This window comes from Pan troglodytes, chromosome 21 (assembly GCF_028858775.2).
Source record: "Pan troglodytes isolate AG18354 chromosome 21, NHGRI_mPanTro3-v2.0_pri, whole genome shotgun sequence".
NCBI lineage: Eukaryota > Metazoa > Chordata > Mammalia > Primates > Hominidae > Pan > Pan troglodytes.
The window spans coordinates 10,440,957-10,462,644 of NC_072419.2; the positions used below are offsets into that span (position 1 = coordinate 10,440,957).

General features: G+C 48.7%; 1 protein-coding gene across 10 annotated transcripts in view; it reads left to right on the forward strand.

Annotated features, from left to right (window-relative positions):
• The window catches only part of MAVS (mitochondrial antiviral signaling protein), a 49,691-nt gene that overhangs the window by 8,100 nt on the left and 19,903 nt on the right, over positions 1-21,688 (forward strand). For 4 of the 10 annotated variants that reach the window (XR_010154317.1, XR_010154316.1, XM_054674371.2 and 1 more), the window contains exons 1-2: positions 16,528-16,636; positions 20,747-20,930. Coding sequence is in view for 5 of the 10 variants with exons in the window: in XM_054674371.2 (XP_054530346.1) it covers positions 20,814-20,930 (117 nt within the window). In the remaining 5 variants the exon portion in view is untranslated. Of the gene's footprint in view, positions 1-16,527; positions 16,871-20,746; positions 20,931-21,688 lie in introns of those variants that run through there. The other 6 variants (XM_054674370.2, XM_063803276.1, XR_010154318.1 and 3 more) reach the window with 6 other exon arrangements.

A 21,688-nucleotide genomic window follows, 5' to 3' on the forward strand; every position in this document is an offset into this window, starting at 1 on the left:
AGTGCAATGGTGCAATCTCGGCTCACCACAACCTCGCCTCCCGGGCTCAAGCAATTCCCCTGCCTCAGCCTCCTGAGTAGCTGGGATTATAGGCATGTGCCACCACCCTTGGCTAATTTTGTATTTTTCGTAGAGACGGGGTTTCTCCATGTTGGTTAGGCTGGTCTCGAACTCCCGACCTCAGGTGATCCACCCGCCTCGGCCTCCCAAAGTGCTGGGATTACAGGCGTGAGCCACCATGCCCAGCTGTTTGTCAATTTTTTAAATGGATCCTGCCTTTACTGTTGTATTTAAAAAGTCATCACCAATCCAATATCATCTAGATTTTCTCCTATGTTATCTACTAGAAGTTTTACAGTTTTGCATTTTACATTTAGGTCTATGATCCATTTTGAGTTCATTTTTGTGAAGGGTGTAAGGTCTATGTGTAGATTCATGTTTTTGCATGTGGATGTTCAGTTGTTCCAACATAATCTCTTGAAAAGAGTCTTTCTATCTTTGTTCCACTGTATTGCTTTTACTCCTTTGTCAGAGACCAGTTGACTGTATTAATGTGGGTCTCTCCTGGGTTCTTTATTCTGTTCTATTAATCTGTTTGTCTATTCTTTTGCCAATACTACACTGTTTTGTTTTGTTTTGTTTTGTTTTGTTTTGAGATGGAGTCTCACTCTTACCCAGCCTGGAGTGCAATGGTGCAATCTCGGCTCACTGCAACCTCCATCTTCCAGGTTCAAGCCACCCTCCCGCCTTAGCCTCCCTAGTAGCTGGGACTATAGGCATGCACCACCATGCCTAGCTAATTTTTCTATTTTTGTTAGAGATGGGATTTCACCGTGTTGGCCAGGCTGGTCTCAAACTCCTGACCTCTGGTAATCTGCCCGCCTCAGCCTCACAAAATGCTGGGATTATAGGCATGAGCCACTGTGCCTGGCCACCACACTATCTTTTTGCAAGGTTTTTTTTTTTTTTTGAGACAGAGTCTCACTCTGTCGCCCAGGCTGGAGTGCAGTGGCGCAATCTCGGCTCACTGCAAGCTCCGCCTCCCAGCTTTACGCCGTTCTCCCGCCTCAGGCTCCTGAGTAGCTGGGACTACAGGCGCCCGCCACCACACCTGGCTAATTTTGTTTTTGTATTTTTAGCAGAGACCGGGTTTCACCATATTAGCCAGGATGGTCTTGATCTCCTGACCTTGTGATCTGCCCGTCTCGGCCTCCCAAAGTGCTGGGATTACAGGCGTGAGCCACTGCACCTGGCCCACTATCTTGATTACTGTAACTTTATAGTAAGTCTTGAAGTCAGGCAGTGTCAGTCTTCAACTTTTTTCTTCATATATATATCTATATATATATGTGTGTGTGTGGTGTGTGTGTGTGTGTGTGTGTGTGTGTGTATATATATATATATATTTTTTTTTTTTTTTTTTTTTTTTTTTGGAGACAAGGTCTTTACTCTGTCACCCAGGCTACAGTACAGTAGTGTGATCACGGCTCACTGCAGCCTGGACCTCCCTGGCTAAGTGATCTTCCCACCACAGGCATGCACCACCACACCCAGCTAAATTTTAAATATTTAGTAGAGACAGGGTCTTGCTATGTTGTCCAGGCTGGCCTTCAACTCCTGAGCTCAAGCAATCCTCCCACCTTGGCCTTCCAAAGTGGGTAATGTGGTTTTAATATCAGATTGCGCTTGGCTGGGCACAGTGGCTCATGCCTATAATCCCAGCACTTTGGGAGGCCAAGGTGGGTAGATCATCTGAGGTCAGGAATCCGAGACCAGCCTGGCCAACATGGCAGAAACCGTGTCTCTACTAAAAATACAAAAATTAGCCAGGAGTGGTGGTACATGCCTATAATCCCAGCTACTTGGGAGGCTGAGGCAGGAGAATCATTTGAACCTGGGAGGTGGAGGTCCAGTGAGCTGAGATCACGCCACTGCACTTCAGCCTGGGTGACAGAGTGAAACTCTGTCTCAAAAAAAAAAAAAAAAAAAAAAAAAAGCTGGGCGTAGTGGCTTACTCCTATAATCCCAGCACTTTGAGAGGCTGAGGCAGGCGGATCACGAGGTCAGGAGATCGAGACCATCCTGGCTAACACAGTGAAACCCCGTGTCTACTAAAAATACAAAAAAATTAGCTGGGTGTGGTGGTGAGCGCCTGTAGTCCCAGCTACTCGGGAGGCTGAGGCAGGAGAATGGCATGAACCCGGGAGGCGGAGCTTGCAGTGAGCCGAGATCGCGCCACTGTACTCCAGCCTGGGCAACAGAGTGAAACTCTGTCTCAAAAACAACAACAACAACAACAACAACAAAAAACATTGCACTTGCTGATTGCTTGTATAAGTGAAAGCAATTGACTTTTTTTTCTTTTTTGAGACAGAGTCTCACTCTGTTGCCCAAGCTGGAGTGCAGTGGCGCAGTCTTGGCTCACTGCAGCCTGTGCCTTCTGGGCTCAAGTGATCCCCCCACCTCAGCCTCCCAAGTAGCTGAGATTACAGATGTGCACCACTATGCCCAGCTAAATTTTTGTGTTTTTAGTAGAGACGAGGTTTCACTATGTTGGCCAGTCTGGTCTCAAAATCCTGATCTCAAGTGATCCGCCCACCTTGGCCTCCCAAAGTGCTGGGATTACAGGCGTGAGCCATCGTGCCTGGGCACCATTTTTTTCCTTTTTTTTGAGACGGAGTCTCCTCTGTTGCCCAGGCTGGAGTGCAGTGGCACCATCTCAGCTCACTGCAACCTCCACCTCCTGGGTTCAAGCGATTCTCCTGCCTCAGCCTCCCGAGTAGCTGGTACTACAGGTGCGCACCACCATGCCCAGCTAATTTTTGTATTTTTAATAGACACGGGGTTTCACCATGTTGGCCAGGATGGTCTCAATCTCTTGACCTAGTGATCCACCCACCTCAGCCTCCCAAAATGCTGGGATTACAGGTGTGAGTCACCACACCCGGCTGAGTTTTTCTTTTTTTAATAGAGATAAGGTCTTCCTACAGGGATGTTGCCAAGGCTGATCTCAAACTCCTGGATTCAATAGATTCGCCTGCCTTGACCTCTCAAAGTGCAGGAATTACAGGCATGAGCCACTTCGTCCAGTTTAGCAATTGACTTTTGTATGTTAATGTTGTATCTTGCAACCTTGCTGTAATGCTTATTTGTTCCAAGAGTTTTTGTTCGTTTGTTTTTGTTGATTCTTTCAGATTTTCTACATTAGCTAGGACTTTTGGTACAACATTGAAAATGAGTTGTTAGGACATTATTGCCTTGTTCCTGACCTTAGTGGGAAAGCTTCCAGTTTCTCACCATTAAGTATGATTTTTGTAAATGTTCTTTATCAACTTGTGAAGTTCTCTTATTTCCTAGTTTGTTGAGAGTTTTTATTGCAAATGGTGGTTGGACTTTGCCACATGCTTTTTCTGCTTTTATTGGTATGATAATGCAATTTTACATCGTTAGCCTGTCAATGTAATTGATTATCTTAATTGATTTTCAAATGTTGAACTAGCCTCACATACCTGGAATAAATCCCGCTTGGTCATTTTGAGTAATTATTTTTATACATTACTGGATTTGATTTGCTACTATTTTGTTGAGGAGTTTTGCATCTATGTTCACAAGAGATACTGGTCTGTAGTTTCCTTCCTTCCTTCCTTCCTTCCTTCCTTCGTTCCTTCCTTCCTTCCTTCGTTCCTTCCTTCCTTCCCTCCTTCCCTCCGTCCCTCCTTCCCTCCCTCTGTCAGGAGTCCGAGACAAGGCTGGCCAACATGGCAGAAACCACGTCTCTACTAAAAATACAAAAATAAGCCAGGAACGGTGGTACACGCCTGTAATCCCAGCTACTTAGGCGCAGTCTCGGCTCACTGCAATCTCCACGTCCCAGGTTCAAGCGATTCTACTGCCTCAGCCTCCTGAGTAGCTGGGATTACAGGTGCACGCCACCATGCCTGGCTAATTTTTGTATTTTTAGTAGAGACGGGGGTTTCACCATGTTAGCCAGGCTGGTCTCGAACTCCTGACCTCAAGTGATCCACCCACCTCAGCCTCCCAAAGTGCTGGGATTACAAGCGTGAGCCACCACACACCTGGCCATCACTTGCTTTTTTCACTCACCAGTGTATCCTGGATATTTTTGTCATAGCACTACAGAGACAGCATCTGTATTCTTTTAAATTCTTATCCATCACGTGGCTAGATTATAGTTAATGTAGCAAACCTAAAAGTTATTGTGAACTACAATATTTCACATTTACAAAAAGGTGCTTAGAATTATATAATGAGCATCCAAGTACCTGTCATTTCATTTAAGAAATAAAAACCAGCTGGGTGTGGTGGCTCACGCCTGTAATCCCAGCACTTTGGGAGGCTGAGGTGGGCAGATCACCTGAGGTCGGGAGTTTGAGACCAGCCTGACCAACATGGAGAAACCCTGTCTCTACTAAAAATACAAAATTAGCTGGATGTGGTGGTGCATGCCTGTAATCCCAGCTACTTGGGAGGCTGAGGCAGGAGAATCACTTGAACCCGGGAGGCAGAGGTTGTGGTGAGCTTAGATCGCGCCATTGCACTCAGCCTGGGCAACAAGAGTGAAACTATGTCTCCAAAAACAGAAACAAAAAAGAAATAAAACCCAGCATTACCTCATTATTTTAGGCTTTTATTTTCATGAACTGTTTCCTTCTGTTTTCATTTAGTATATCCATACCTCTTTAGGGGTGCTTAAGTCATTTGTTTGCAGTCTTAGAAAATGACATTAGTCTTTAAGTTATGAATTTTCCTGTGATACAGCTTTAGTTGTATCCCATATGTTCTGATGTGGTGTTTTCACTGTTGACATTTTCTAGAAATCTGTAGTTTCACTTTTTTCCTTCTTAATTCCCTATTTTTACATGACTTCGTGAGAACAATATTTTTGAGTTCTTGTATGTTAAAAAATTATTTTTGGCTGGGCACGGTGGCTCATGCCTGTAATCCCGGCACTTTGGGGAGGCCAAAGAGGGTGGATCACCTGAGGCCAGGAGTTTGAGACCAGCCTGGCTAACATGGTGAAACGCTGTTTCTGCTAAAAATACAAAAAATTAGCTGGGCGTGGTGGCACATACCTGTAATCTCAGCTATTTGGGAGGCTGAGGCAGGAGAATCACTTGAACCCAGGAGATGGAAGTTGCAGTGAGCCGAGATTGCGCCATTGCACTCCAGCCTGGGTAACAAGAGCGAAACTCTGTCTAAAAAAAAAAAAAATCTTTTTAGAGCCTTTATACTTGATCTTTCTGCCTGAGTGCCCCAAAGATTCTTTATCTTTACATTTCAGTAACATTATTAGAATGTATCTCATAGTGCAAACATAGTGTGTTTATTCTTTTTTTTTTTTTTTTTTTTTGACGGAGTTTTGCTCTTGTTGCCCAGGCCGAAGTGTGCAATGGCTCGATCTTGGCTCACCGCAACCTCCACCTCCCAGGTTCAAGCAATTCTCTTGCCTCAGCCTCCTGAGTAGCTGAGATTACAGGCATGCGCCACCATGCCCATTTAATTTTGTATTTTTAGTAGAGATGGGGTTTCTCCACGTTGGTCAGGCTGGTCTCAGACTCCCGACCTCAGGTGATCCGCCCGCCTTGGCCTCCCAAAGTGCTGGGATTACAGGCGTGAGCCAACGCGCCCGGCCCATACTGTGTTTTTTCAAAAGTAGATTGAAGTCCTTTTTTACTTCAGAAATATTTTCCAGAATTATATCTTATTTTTATTTGTTTTTGAGATGGAGTCTTGCTCTGTCGCCAGGCTGGAGTGCGGTGGCGCAATCTCAGCTCACTGCAGCCTATGCCTTCGGAGTTCAAGTGATTCTCCTGCCTCAGCCTCCTGAGTAGCTGGGACTACAGACACACACCACCATGCCCAGCTAATTTTTGTATTTTTGGTAGAGACGGGGTTTCACCATGTTGGCCAGGATGGTCTCGATCTCTTGACCTCTTGATTTGCCCACCTCAGCCTCCCAATGTATATCTTTAAATAGGTATTGTATTTCATTGTTTCTGTCTCATCTAGGAATTCCGATTATGCACTAGTTGGCTCTTCTTTGCCTATCAATTGTAGCTATATTGTCCCCACCCCTTTAATCCTTTTAATTTGGTGCATCTCAGAAAGCGCTAGAAAAGAAAAACTGCTTCCTGAAGATGTATCTCTTACTTGCAGTAAAGTAGGGACTACAATGTAGCTCCGTAGGGAAGACCCACTTTAGTTTAACTAAGGAGAGAGGCTGCAAGCTGTGAAATTCAGGAGGTTCACTTGTGTGACTCATGTCTATGCCTTCTGGTCAGTTCCAGGTCCTCCACCATTATGGAATTGCTCCATCCCTTAGTGTGCAAATGGAAGTTCCTGAGTCCTCATCCTACCTGCAATGGGATGCCTAGTACTCCAGCATTTCTGGGCTTCTCATGGGGATGTATGTCTCCTAGGCATTATGTACATTAGCTTTCTGCTTCTATGGCATTGTCAGTCTCACTTGGGGTCAGGACATACGGCTCTTCTCCCTGCCCTGCTGTCTGTCTAAACGAAGATCTTTTCCTCGATGTCCCTAAAGAAACAGACATTTGGGTATAGCCAACTGTTAGAAAAATTTAGGGGGATAGAGGAGAGTCATCTTACAGAATGACAGAGCAAAAAAACTTACAATTGATTGTTACATGCTACCTTTCCCCTGAGTCTCTTGCCCATTCCACCCAGTGGGGTTTCCCCACTCCTAGTCTCCTCCTGGGGCCTCAGCTTCTCATCAGCTTTCACGCTACTCCTTATTTTTAAACTGTTTTCAGGCTGGGTACAGTGGCACATGCCTATAATCCCAGCACTTTGAGAGGCCGAGGCAAAAGGATCGCTTGAAGCCAGGAGTTTGAGAGCAGCCTGGGCAACAAAGCGAGATCCTATCTTAATAAAATTGTATTTTTAAAAGCTTTTTTTTTTCTTTTTTTTGAGATGAGGTCTCACTCTGTTGCCCAGGCTGGGGTGCAATGGCATGATCTCGCCTCACTGCAACCTCTGCCTCCCAGGCTCAGGCAATTTTCCCACCTCGGCCCCTCAGGCTGGGACCACCGGCATGTGCCACCAAGCCTGGCTAATTTTCTTTTGTTTTTCTTTCTTTTTTCTTTTTTTTTTTTGTGAGACGGAGTTTTGCTTTTGTTGCCCAGGCTGGAGTGCAATGGCGCTATCTCGGCTCACCGCAATCTCCGCCTCTCGGGTTCAAGCGATTCTTCTGCCTCAGCCTCCTGAGTAGCTGGAATTATAGGCATGCGCCACCATGCCTGACTAATTTTGTATTTTTAGTAGAGATGGGGTTTCTCCATGTTGGTCAGGCTGGTCTCGGACTCCTGACCTCAGGTTATCCGCCCACCTTGGCCTCCCAAAGTGCTGGGATTACAGGTGTGAGCCACCGTGCCTGGCCCTAGCTAATTTCCTTTTTGTACTTTTGGTAGAGACAGGGTTTTGCCATGTTGCCCAGGCTGGTCTCAAACTTCTAAGCTCAAGTAATCTGCCTGCCTTGGCCTCCCAAAGTGCTGGGATTACAGGGGTGAGTCTCTGCGCCCAGCCAAAAAGAGCTTTTTTCTTTTCTTTTTTTGGAGAGATGGGATCTCTCTCTTTTGCCCAGGCTGGAACTCTTCAGCTCAAGCAATCCTCCGGCCTCATCCTCCTGTGTAGCTGGGGCTACATTCCTTTTCATTTTTTTTAATTAAAAAATTGTGGGGTTTTTTTTGGCCAGGCACAGTGGCTCACGCCTGTAATCCCAGCATTTTGGGAGGCTGAGGCGGGTGGATCACCTGAGGTCAGGAGTTGGAGACCAGCCTGGCCAACATGGTGAAACCCTGTCTCTACTAAAAATACAAAAATTAGCCAGGCATGGTGGTGCATGCCTGTAATCCCAGCTACTAGGGAGGCTGAGGCAGGAGAATTGCTTGAACTCAGGATGCGGAGGTTGCAGTGAGCCGAAATTGCGCCATTGCACTCCAGCCTGGGCGACAAGAGCAAGACTCGATCCTAAAAAAAAGAAAATTGTTGTTTTTTTCTTTTTTATTGTAAAATATACCTAAACATTAAAAGGACCATTTAACCATTTTTAAGTGTAGAATCTGGTGGCATCAAGCGCATTCACAATGTTGTGTCCATTATTTTTATTTTATTTTTTATTTTTGAGACAAAGTCTCGCTCTTGTCACGCAGGCTGGAGTGCAATGGCGCAATCTTGGCTCACTGCAACCTCCACCTCCTGGGTTCAAGTGATTCTCCTGCCTCAGTCTCCCGAGTAGCTGGGATTATAGGCGCCTGCCATCACGCCTGGCTAATTTTTTGTATTTTTAGTAGAGATGGAGTTTCACCATATTAGCCAGGCTGGTCTCGAACCCCTGACCTCAAGTGATCCACCCGCCTCAGCCTCCCAAAGTGCTGGGATTACAGGTGTGAGCCACCGTGCCCGGCCAATGTTGTGTCCATTTCTAAAATTTTTTTTTATCGTTTGAAACAGAAACTCAGCAGCCATCAGGCACTCACTGCCCACACTTCCTTCTTTGCTCTCTGACCACTCGCACCCCATTTCATTCCTGTTCATTTCTCATTTCCTTCTTATACTGACCAGTTCAGGTCTCCCTCTCCCATCAGCTTGGTTCCAGGCCTACCTTTTGATATATAGCTGTGCCCACTAAAAAAAAGAGAAGGAAAAATGCAGACCTGAAGCTCCACCGTTAGCATCTCAAAGCACGTTTTCAACTCCGCTTTGAAATTACAGACTCAAGGAACACGATGAAACTCATGGGCAAGACCTCCTTCCCCACTGATGTCTGTCTGTTCTGAAGGGGGCCACAGAAAGACATAGCCTTCTGGAGATGAATTATGCATTTTCCTTAAGAGGCACATAGAGCTTTACCAACTTTTTCAACAACGTTCCCCCCCTACATAGTCTTTCTTTTGTGTTATTTAGTTTACCATTTCTTTTTTCCATCTTGTTATAACCTCCACGAGTTGTGTCTCTTTTGTTTTCTACATTATACCCAACGGCTAGTACATAACAGGCACCCAATATATACTGAACGAACTAAGGAATGAATGAAGGAATGAATGAATAGGTGGCTTATAGGAAACCCCTGGGGCCAGGGACTCTGCAACATCACCATGTAACTTTTTCTTTGTCCTGAGAAGCAGAGAGAAACAATAGAAGATATCTCTTAATCTCTCAAGGATGCTACTCCCAGGACTGCTTGCAATTTCCAAGAAGATAAGCCACAAGTTACAGAAAGGAAGCAGCTGTGTAGGGCCTGCAAGTTTCCTGCTGCAAGTCACCCTATGTGCAGAAGTTACCCTGGCTGGGCCAGGCATGGTGGCTCACGCCTGTAATCCCAGCACTCTGGGGAGGCTGAGGCAGGTGGATTGCTTGAGTCCAGGAGTTTGAGACCAGCCTGGGCAACATGGAGAAACCCCATCTATACAAAAAATTAGCTGGGTGTGGTGGCATGTGCCTGTAGTCCCAGCTACTTGGGAGGCTGAGGTGGAAGAATCACCTGAGCCCAGGGGGTCAAGGCTGTAGTAAACCAAGATCACGCCACTGCATTCCAGCCTGGGCAACCAGAGCGAGACCCTGTCTCGAAAAAAAAAAAAAAAAAAAAAAAAAAAAAAAAAAGAAGGAAGGAAGGAGAAGGAGAAAGAGAGAAAAGAAAAAAAAGAAAGTTACCCTGACTTTCTACACTGCTTTTAATGAATAGAAATTTATCTTTCCCCTCAGTGTTCTGGAAGAGTTTACAAATACGATTGAGGGGCTGGGCACCGTGGCTCACGCCTGTAATCCCAACACTTTCGGAGGCTAAGGCAGGCAGATCACCTGAGGTCAGGAGTTCGAGACCAGCCTGGCCAACATGGCGAAACCCCGTTTCTACTAAAAATAAAAAATTAGCTGGGTGTAGTGGCGCACACCTGTAATCCCAGCTAATTGGGAGGCTGAAACACAAGAATTACTTGAACCCAGGAGGCGGAGGTTGCAGTGAGCCACAATCGTGCCACTGCACTCCAGCCGCTGCACTCCCGCCAAAACAAAAACAAAAACAAAAACAAATAAATATGATTGAGTATTACCATAGGCTCTGGTTCCTGCCCTGAGGGAAGGTGAGTTAAAAAGCAGTCAGAGGCTGGGCTTGGTGACTCACGCCTGTAATCCCAGCACTTTGGGAGGCTAAGGCAGGAGGATAGCCTGAGGTCAGGAGTTTCAGACCAGCCTGGCCAACATGGTGAAACCCTGTCTCTCCTAAAAATACAAAATTGGCCGGGTGTGGTGGTGCACACCTGTAATCCCAGCTACTCAGAGCCTGAGGCAGGAAAATTGCTTGAACCCAGGACGTGGAGGTTGGAGGTGGAGGTTGCAGTTAGATGAGATCGTGCCATTGCACTCCAGCCTGGGCTAAAAGAGTCTCAAAAAAAAAAAAAAGCAGTCAAAGCAGTAAGAGGTCTAATGTGCTTCAAAACTGTAGTTCCAGCACTTTGGGAATCTAAAGTGGGAGGACTGCTGGAGCCCAGGAGTTTGGGACCAGCCTGTGTAACATAGCAAGACCCTGTCTCCACAAAAAATAAATTTAAAAAAGAGCCAGTGGTGGCCGGGCATGGTGGCTCATGCCTGTAATCCCAGCACTTTGGGAGGCCGAGGCGGGCGGATCACGAGGTCAGGAGATCGAGACCATCCTGGCTAACACGGTGAAACCCATCTCTACTAAAAATACAAAAAATTAGCCGGGCATAGTGGCAGGTGCCTGTAGTCCCAGCTACTCGGGAGGCTGAGGCAGGAGAATGGCATGAACCTGGGAGGCGGAGCGTGCAGTGAACCAAGATAGCGCCACTGCACTCCAGCCTGGGTGACAGAGCGAGACGCCGCCTCAAAAAAAAAAAAAAAAAAAAGCCAGTGGTATGTGCTTGTCGTCCTAGCTACTTGTGAGGCTGAGGCGGGAGGATCAGTAGCTCAGAAGGAACTCCAGAACTGAGTTCTGAACAAGTGAAGCTTCAGATGCAGTGATGCGATCATGGCTCACTGCAACCTCCACCTCGACCTCCTGGGCTCAATTGATCCTCCTGCCTCAGCCTCCCAGGTAGCCGAGACTAGAGGAGCGTGCCACCATGCCTGGCTAATTTTTTGTACTTTTCATAGAGATAGGGTTTTGCCATGTTGCCCAGGCTGGTCTCTGATTCCTGGGCTCAAGCAATTCTCCTGCTTCAACCTGCCAAAATGCTGGGATTACAGGTGTGAGCACCATGCCAGGCCTTGGGAACTTTTGGGGAAATGGAATATTCTAGATGTTGATCTGGATGCTGGTGTCACACCCATTTACTTGGATAAAAATGAATCAAGTCCTCACGCCTGTAATCCCAGCACTTTGGGGGTGGAGGCGGGTGGATCACCTGAGGTCAGGAGTTTTGAGACCAGCCTGGCTAACATGGTGAAACCCTGTCTCTACTAAAAAAAAAAAAAAACCCACAAAAATTAGCCGGGCGTGGTGGTGGGTGCCTGTAATCCCAGCTACTAGAGAGGCTGTGGTAGGAGAATCCTTTGAACCCAGGAGGCAGAGGTTGCAGTGAGCTGAGATCGCGCCACTGCACTCCAGCCTGGCGACAGAGCAAGACTCCATCTCAAAAAAAAAAAAAAAGGGAGAGCTGGGTGCGGTGGCTCATGCCTGTAATCCCAACACTTTGTGAGGCCAAGGCACGTGGATCACAAGGTCAGGAGATCGAGACCATCCTGCCCAACATGGTGAAACCCCGTCTCTACTAAAAATACAAAAATTAGCTGGGTGTGGTGGAGCATGCCTGTAATTCCAGCTACTCAGGAGGCTGGGGCAGGAGAATTGCTTGAACCAGGGAGTTGGAGGTTGCAGTGAGCCAAGATCGTGCCACTGTACTCCAGCCTGGTGACAGAGTGAGACTCCGTCTCAAAAAAAAAAAAAAAAAAAAGAGTCAAGTCATACACTTAAGATTGATATATTTCACTGAATGTAAATTGTGCTTCAAGAAACAAAACCTTCCATGCACAAAATACCTAGGGTGACATCTGTTTCCTGCACTGAATATCTGATTTTGGGAGAGGAGCCCTAGGACAAGAGACAGCAAAAGGGGCTGAGAGCATGCAGGGCACCAGAAGCTGGAAGCGTGGAGGGACGTGACCAGGGAGAAGTCCCCTGTGTTGGGGGAGGCCTGTGAATTTTAGGAACTCTGATATCTAACTCTCAAGGCATGTCCTTGCCAAGCAGCAATACAATTAAGTGTGCCTAATCTTATGGCTCCCACACTTTCAGTTGTTCTTCCTGAAACAATTAGATATGAAGCCGCTAGAGCCCAGGCAGGGCTGGATTGATTCTTGAACTAATCAACATTTATGCCCTCTTGGCTAAACTAGGCAGAGTTGGTTTTATTACAGTTCAGATGTGATTAAGCACACTGTATTGTGTCAGTGGCAGGTGACTAGCCACACAGTGTCCTGAGGCCTGATGAAAGGGCTATGCCAACCACAGTCCCAGAGGAGGAGCTGGCTGTAGCAGTGACTGACCCAGGAGCTGAAGTGAGCCAAGCCCCCTCCTCCTGAGACCCCTGAGAGGTAAGGCAGGCTCATGCCAGACCCTATTACGTCCCACATCATGGCTAGAACCAGAACCATCTTACATGGCTGGTCAAGGCAAGGATAACCCCAGGAAGTCAGAGGACTTGGAGACTCTCTATTGTAGGAAAAAAAAAAAATACTAGAAAAGACACTGGAGCGTCACCAGCAGTCACCCCTGGATGGTGGCATTATTATTATTATTATTTTTTGAGATGGAGTCTCACTCTGTCGCCCAGGCTGGAGTGCAGTGGCATGATCTTGGCTCACTGGTAACCTCCGTTTCCTGGGTTCAGGCAATTCTCCTGCCTTAGTCTCCTGAGTAGCTGGGATTACATATGTGTGCCACCATGACTGGCTAATTTTTGTAGATGGTGGCATTATGAATATGGATTTTGGGTTTCATCATCAAATATTTCTGTTTTCCCCACATTAGCTGTAAACAGTATATATTTTTGGTAAATTAAGTTGAAAGAATGAAAAAATTAAAATAGTATAAAGAATATCTGTTTTAAGTGCAGTGGAGTGTGCCTGTGGTCCTAGCTACTTCGGAGGCTTAGATGGAAGGATTGCTTGAGCCCAGGAGTTCAAGACCAACCAGAGCAATGTAGCAAGACTGTGTCTGTTTTATTTTAAAAATAAATAAATAAAACATAAAGAATAACTGTTTAAAATACTATTCAAAATGAAGTCATAAAGGAGGGGATTATGTTTTTTAGTCATAGTTCCCTCAAGGGCTCAGACCGGAGAACATAACCGAGTTTGGAGCCCTCTGGCACTGTCTTTGGGCCTGACCTCTGCTCTCCAGGGGGTGATGTGAGCTAGTGGGTGCTGAGTCATCATGGGTGTGTCACAGCCTCCCTTGGAGGCCTGGAGATGGGCCTGTCTGTGCTGAACTTTACTGGGCAGGGGGCAGCTCCAAGGCCCTCACTGGGGGCAGCCTAGAGCATAGATCACTCTCTGGACTTGCTCTTCTCCTAATAAATGGACAGTGATCAATGAATTACACCCACGAAATAGGGTGGGATGCAATAAGAAATAAAAGATAAAATAATATAAATAGCCAGATAGGGTCAAAAGATGATTTATTTTACTTTATATTTTTGAAATAATTTCAGATTTACAACATAGTTGCAAAAATAATGCAAATGTTTACATCTTACATAACCCAGTACAATGATCCTAACACTGACAGATTGTTGTTGTTGTTGTTGTTTGAGACAGAGTTTCACTGTTGTTGCCCAAGCTGGAGTGCAATGGTGCGATCTCGGCTCACTGCCACCTCTGCCTTCCGGGTTCAAGCGATTCTCCTACCTCAGCCTCCTGAGTAGCTGGGATTGCAGGTGCCCACCACCATGCCTGGCTGATTTTTGTATTTTTAGTAGAGACAGGGTTTCACCATGTTGTCCAGGCTGGTTTCAAACTCCTGACCTCAGGTGATCCACCCACCTCGGCGTCCCAAAGTGCTGGAATTAGAGGCGTGAGCCACCATGCCCAGCTAGATTATTGTTAACTGATCCAAAAGCCTTATTTGGATTTCACCTGATGTCCTTTTTCTGTTTCAGGATCCAACCCAGGTTCCCATATTGCATTCAGTTGTCATGTCACTTTGGTGTCCTTTTCTCTGGAGCAGTCCCTCAGTCTCCTTGTTTTTCCTGACCTTGAAATTTTTGAAGAGTTATTCTGCAGAGCAGTGCTATCCAATAGAACTTTCAGTGATGATAGAAATGCTTTGTTTGGGCCTGATGCTGTGGCTCACACCTGTAATCCCAGAACTTTGGGAGGCTGAGGCAGGCAGATCACCTGAGGTCGGGAGTTCGAGACCAACCTGGCCAAGGTGGAGAAACCCCGTGTCTACTAAAAATGCAAAATTAGCTGGGCATGGTGGTGCATGCCTATAATCCCAGCTACTCGGGAGGCTGAGGCAGGAGAATCGCTTGAACCTGGGAGGCAGAGGTCGTGGTGAGCCGAGATCACGCCATTGTACTCCAGCCTCAACAACAAGAGTGAAACTCTGTCTCAAAACAAAACAAACAAAAAAAATAGAAATGCTCTGTGTCACCGAGTATGAAGCCATTAGCTACATGAAAATAGCATTTGAAATGTGGCTTATGGGCCAGGTGCAGTGGCTCACGCCTGTAATCCCAGCACTTTGGGAGGCCAAGGTGGGTGGATCACTTGAGGTCAGGAGTTTGAGACCTGCCTGGCCCATATGGTGAAACCTCGTCTCTACTAAAAATACAAAAATTGGCCGGGCGTGGTGACATGCGCCTGTAGTCCCAGCTACTCGTGAGGCTGAGGCAGGAGAATCACTTGAACCCGGGAGGCGGAGGTTGCAGTGAGCCGAGATTGGGCCACTGCACTCCAGCCTGGGTGAAAGAGTGAGATTCCGTTTCAAAAAAAAAAAAAAAGAGAAATGTGGCTCGTGGGTCTCAGGAACTGGCTTCTAAGTATTATTTAATTTTAATGAAAATAGCTACATGTGGCTAGTAGCCATTGTATTGGATAGGACAGCTGTCAAATGTCCCTCGTTTTGGGTTTGCTTACTGTTTCCCTATGATTAGTTTCAGATCATGAGCTTTTGATAGGAATACCATAAGCATGTTGTTGTGTTCTTCTTTGTCTAAATCTTTATAAAAGCTGTTGATAGGTGGCAGGGAACCACCTAGTCAGGCAGTGGGATTGTTTGAATTCTCTTTGAGGTCCAGCAAAGACAGGAGTGATAGCCGCACTTGGAAGCCCGCCCCTACACTTTCAATGTTCTTCCTGAAAGAATTAGATATGAAGCTGCTAGAGCTGCTCCGGTGGGGAGCAGGCAGGATTGATTCTTGAACTAATCAACATTTATGCCCTCTTGGCTAAACTAGGCAGAGCTGGTTTTATTACAGTTCAGGTGTGATTAAGCATACTTTGTAAATGCTGAAGGTTGTGAAATATTCACAGGGATATAAAGTACAGTAATAAAACCTCACTTGAGGCTGGGCGTAGTGGCTCACGCCTGTAATCCCAGCACTTTGGGAGGCCGAGGTGGGAGGATCACCTGAGGTCAGGAATTTGAGACCAGCCTGGCCAACATGGTGAAACTCCGTCTCTACTAAAAATACAAAAATTAGCTGGGCGCATTGGCATGTGCCTGTAATCTCAGCTACTCGGGAGGCTGAGGCAGGAGAATTGCTTGAACCCAGGAGGTGGAGGTTGCAGTGAGCCGAGATCGCGCCATTGTACTCCAGCCTGGGCGACAGAGCCTGACTCTGTCTCAAAAAAAAAAAAAAAAGAAAAAGAATAGAAGACCCTGTGCCTGGAAGATCGTAGGTGCTCAGTAAGTGCTGGCCTCTGCCCCAGAAGGGGAAGGGCGAGGCAGATGGCAGGAACTGCGGGAGGTACCTGTCCCAGGCCCTTGGGCGTAAGAGGCCTCTCCCACGCAGCACCCAACCCATACCCAGCCTGCCCGCCAGCCAACCTTGGCGTCCCTGCCTTGCGCCTACCTACCCAGCAGTCCCCCGCCCGCTCCCACTCCCACAGGCCCAGCGTGCACGTCTCCAGGATAGGCATCCTTGCCCCTGTGACTTCAGCGGCACCCAACGTTTATTGGGCACTAACTGTATGCCAGGCCATGGGGATGCCGGAGAGAACGACACGAAGACCCTCACCCCTCAAAGTTCCCAGGGGGAGGAGGGGCTGCTTCACTTGGGAAGCGTGGGGATGGAATTCTCAGCCCCCCGATGACTCCGAGGCCGGCCACCTGCCTGGTTTCTGGCCAGACACCGGACTTCCCCTGGAAGTTGCTCGAGACTGCGCGCCCCCAGCAAAAAATCAGGTCGGTTCTCCGAGCCCAGTCTAGCGCTTCCCGACCCGCAAACCAAGGCCCAGTGACCGTCCCCGCCGCGCAGCCGCCTGCGTCGCCAGCCAACCACGCGCGGCCGAGTAGCCCCGCCCCTCCACATGGCCAATGGCCGCGCGCTCTGCCCGCCCCGCCTCCTCGCTGCGGGAAGGGTCCTGGGCCCCGGGCGGCGGTCGCCAGGTCTCAGGGCCGGGGGTACCCGAGGTAAGATCGCTTCCCGGGCGTTGGGTCCTTTCGGCTCAGCACGCACGGACGCCTTTAGGGAAGGTGGCTGCAGCGGCAGGACGGAGTCCGCCGGGACGCCCTGGGTCTGGGGCGCGCGGGGGGCCCAGGAGGGGACAGGACGCGCGGGGATCCGGAAGAGCGGGCCCTGTGGCGCAAGAGTTTCGGGAACACTGAGGGCTCCAGGCGCCGCATCCAGCATCCGGGGAAAAGGGGGTAGGTGGCGCTGGGCGTCTGCTCAGGCTGGGGGAAAGGTAGGGCCAGAAGGGGACGGGCAGCGGCCGCTGACCTCCTCCTGCCGCCCGCGGGCCCAGGGTGACGCTAAGGTGGGGCCGAGCCTCGACCGGGTGCGCCTAGAGGTCGAGTGCTGCCGCCCTCCCCTGGGTCTGGGCAGTTCTCGGCGGCGACACCAGCTCAAAATAGCCTCCCGCCCTCCGCGGACCTGGGTCGCGCCCAGGAATCCGATCCAAGGCTGTGAGGCCTGTCCCTTTGGGAAGGGTGGGTGTTTATTTCCGGGATGCACTCAGAGCCTCTGGACAGTCAGGTCGGAAACTTTGCTGTATTGGGAACACTCTGTCACCTCCTTCCTTCTCAGTTGGGAAGGAAGTGCCAAGAAAACGTGAAACAAACCCAAAAAACGAAAAAGGCATTCTCTGTATGGAAGCCGTGAAGCCTCAAAAATATCTAGGAGGACAGCCAGCGACCTGGGACCCGTGGCAGCCATGTGAAGGCAGGGTTAATGTCTGGACTAAATGTTGCTTCCACCTAAGTGCACCCTCAGCCTCCCTCCCGCCAAGTGACCTTGGGTCCTCTTTGGGCTTGAAGGCAGGTGGCTGTGTGGGTCTCGCTGCAGGGGTCTCTGTGCCCTGCAAGGTGTATGACCAGTTGCAGTGAGGCAGCAGGTTTTGGGTTCAAATCCTGTGCTAGCCTCTGGCCAGCTGTGCACCTTGGCAACACTTTCCCTGTCACGGGATTGGGGAAGGATTAACTGAAAGAACCTTAGGATGTGCCTGTCTACAGTGGGCCCTCCATAAACGTGAACAAATGTGGGCTTCCTTTCCTTTTGTTTGGGCCACATCATCCCTTCCCCTCCATCTGTGGCTGAGGCTGGAATGCAGAAGAGTGCCTCATCTGACTGCCTTCTGGTACCTGGCTGATGCCATGAGAAAGGAAGGAGAAAGGGGTCTTTTTTTTTTTTGAAATGGAGTCTCACTCTCTTGCCCAGGCTGGAGCGCAGTGGTCCAATCTTGGCTCACTGCAACCTCTGCCTCCTGGGTTTAGAGATTCTCATGCCTCAGCCTCCCAAGTAGCAGGGATTACAGGTGTCTGATACCACGCCTGGCTAATTTTTGCATTTTTAGTAGAGACGGGGTTTCACCATGTTGGCCAGGCTGGTCTCAAACTCCTGACCTCAAGCGATCTGCCTGCCTTGGCCTCCCAAAGTGCTGGGATTACAGGCATGAGCCACCATGCCTGGCCGAGAAAGGGGTCTATTAACTCCCATAGAGTTGTTCTTTGCTAATTTCTTGAAGGCTCAGAGGACCCCCGCCTCACCTTCCTGATTCTCCTGACCTGTCATTAGTACTTGCCCCACGAGGAATGTAGCAGCTCCTGCTGGTTGGCAAAGCAACTCGTGCATGTGAGGCTCTGAGGCCAGTGACAGGACTGCTTCCCCTGTGAGGAAGGTCTGGTGGGCCAGCAGCTTTTAGGTGCTGTCTGCTCTACAGCACTGCCTCCTGAGAGAGGTCTCATGCCTGCCTGATGCCCACTTGGTCCTCTCCTGCCTCCTTCCCTCCCTGACAACTGACTTGGAATCCAATAGCATCTCAAACTTCACTTGTTCCGAACTGAGTTCTGGAGTCCCTTCTGAACCACTGCTCCTCCCCTGGCTTCTCTGGCCTGGTAAAAGGGCACCTTCCATCCACCCAGTGCCCAAGGAGTCATCCTTCTTTTCACTCCTTTATCTCCTACACCCTCAAAACACCAGGAATCTGGCTGCCTCCTGCCATCTCTGTGGTTCCCATTCCTGACCATAATCATCCTGTCTCCTGGGCTGTGGCCTCCTTACTGGTCTCCCAGTTTTCATCCTGGCCCCTCCAAAGTCCTCACAACCACCAGAGAAGTCTTTAATGTAAATCAGATCCTCTTCTTTCCCTGCCGGAACCTTCCAGTGGTTCCCTGTTTCACTCCAACTAAAACCCAGAGTCCTTTCCTACAGCACTCTACATGAGTGGCCTCTGCCACCTCCTTGACCTTGACAATCTCTGCCCCTTTCCCTAGCTTGCTTGCTTTTTTTTTTTTTTTTTCCTATGATGGAGTTTTGATCTTGTCGCCCAGGCTGGAGTGCAATGGGTTGATTTCAGCTCACTGCAACCTCTGCCTCCTGGGTTCAAGCGATTCTCCTGCCTCAGCCTCCCGAGTAGCTGGGATTACAGGCACCCACCACCATGCTAATTTTTGTATTTTTAGTAGAGAAAGGGTTTCACCATGTTGGCGAGGCTGGTCTCGACCTCCTGAGCTCAGGTGATCCACCGGCCTAGGCCTCTCAAAGTGCTGGGATTATAGGCGTGAGTCACCGCAGCCAGCCATCCCTAGCTTTCTTAACCTAGACCACACTGACCTGCTTTCTATTCTTCAAACATGCCAAGCTCATTCTTGTTTTAGGACTTTTGCATTTACCATGCTCTCTGCCTAAAACACCAGTCTTCTCAGAGCCTGAGAACAGCTCAGCTGTGTTCTGCACGCTAGTTCAGAAAGGCTTCTTTGACCCCCTAGTTCAAGTAGCATGCCTGTCTCCAGGGGCTCTGTCTCATTACCTGCTTTATTTTCTTTAGAGCCTTTATTGCTATCTGGAACTCTTATTTGGGTATTAATTTACTGATCTGTTATTTGTCCCACCCCATTAGAATATAAATTGGATGTGGCATAGACCTTGTCTCTTTTATTCCCTGCAGCACTCCCTGATGGGGGCGGCAAAAAAGTAACAAGCAAATACATCTATAATTGCAAATTGTGGTAACTCCTACATAAACAACTGGCAGCAATTGCTTATATTTGAGGCGCTTAAAAATTTTTAAGCTGGCTGGGCGTGGTGGCTCATGCCTGTAATCCCAGCACTTTGGGAGGCCGAGGCGGGCAGATCACGAGGTCAGGAGATCGAGACCATCCTGGCTAACACGGTGAAACCTGTCTCTACTAAAAATACAAAAAATTAGCCGAGCGTGGTAGTGGGCGCCTGTAGTCCCAGCTACTTGGGAGGCTGAGGCAGGAGAATGGTGTGAACCCGGGAGGCGGAGCTTGCAGTGAGCCGAGATCGTGCCACTGCACTCCAGCCTGGGCGAAGGAGTGAGACTCTGTCTCAAAAAAAAAAAAATTTTTTTTAAGTTGCTGGGCGCAGTGGCCCACGCCTGTAAATCTCAGCACTTTGGGAGGCCAAGGTGAGCGGATCACCTGAGGTCGGGAGTTCGAGACCGGAACATGGTGAAACCCTGTCTCTACTAAAAATACAAAATTAGCGGGGCATGGTGGCTCATGCCTGTAATCCCAGCTACTTGGGAGGCTGAGGCAGGAGAATCGCTTGAACCCAGGAGGCAGAGGTTGCAGTGAGCCGAGATCGCGGCATTGTAGTCCAGCCTGGGCAAAAAGAGTGAACTCCATTTCAAAAGAAAAAAAAAGGCCAGGCGCAGTGGCTCACGCCTGTAATCCCAGCACTTTGGGAGGCCGAGGCAGGCGGATCATGAGTTCAGGAGATTGAGACCATCCTGGCTAACACGGTGAAACCCTATCTCTACTAAAAATACAAAAAATTAGCCGGGCGTGGTGGCGGGCGCCTGTGGTCCCAGCTACTCGGGAGGCTGAGGCAGGAGAATGGCGTGAACCCAGGAGGTGGAGCTTGCAGTGAGCCGAGATCGCCCCACTGCACTCCAGCCTGGGTGACAAAGTGAGACTCGCTCTCAAAAAAAAAAAAAAAAAAGAAGAAATTAAAGATGAAAGAAAACAAACATTCCAAAAAGTTGAGAAAGAATTGCCTTTTGTCCAGCCCCACTCCCAACCCCCCAACCCTGCTGTAATGTGTGATCTGTTTTCTTCCAGTCTCGTTTCCTCTCAGTCCATCCACCCTTCATGGGGCCAGAGCCCTCTCTCCAGAATCTGAGCAGCAATGCCGTTTGCTGAAGACAAGACCTATAAGTATATCTGCCGCAATTTCAGCAATTTTTGCAATGTGGATGTTGTAGAGATTCTGCCTTACCTGCCCTGCCTCACAGCAAGAGACCAGGTGAGCAAGGGAAGTGACAGCCCGACAGTGGCCTGGGGGCAGGGCTGTGGAATTCAAAGCTCAGCCCCATCCTAGTTCCTCACCCAAGCCTGGGCCAGCTCCTTCCTTCTTCCTCTTGCTGTGTCTTGCTCCTTGTCCTTGCTGCTTTTCTTTTTTTTTTTTTTTTTGAGATTGAGTCTCGTTCTGTTGCCAGGCTGGAGTGCAGTGGCACGATCTTGGCTCATTGCAACCTCCGCCTCCTGGGTTCAAGTGATTCTCCTGCCTCAGCCTCCTGAGTAGCTGGGATTACAGGTGCGTGCCACCATGCCCAGCTAATTTTTTTGTTTTTAATAGAGACGGGGTTTCACCATGTTGGCCAGGATGGGCTTGATCTCTTGACCTTGTGATCCGCCTGCCTCGGCCTCCCAAAGTGCTGGGACTACAGGCGTGAGCCACCGAACCCTTGCTGCTTTTCTAACTTTTGGATGAAGTGTGGCTCAGGGTGGCGTTGCTGACTTCGCCGAGCTCCCCCTTGTGTTGCTTTTGTGCACTACTCAAAAATATGGCGCTGGCTCTCTGAGATTTCCTGGCTCTGGTCCACTTGCCCACTTTTTTTGGAACCTCCTATTTCCTTCATCTCTTTTGCCCTTCCTTGTCCTGCTCAGTTTTGATTCCATTCTCCTTGTCATGGGGCCCTGTCCTGGCACGGAGCTGGGACTCAGGTTTGAGAGCTGGCAGGATCAGGGTCACTCTAGCCCCAACAGAACTTGCTGCAGGCC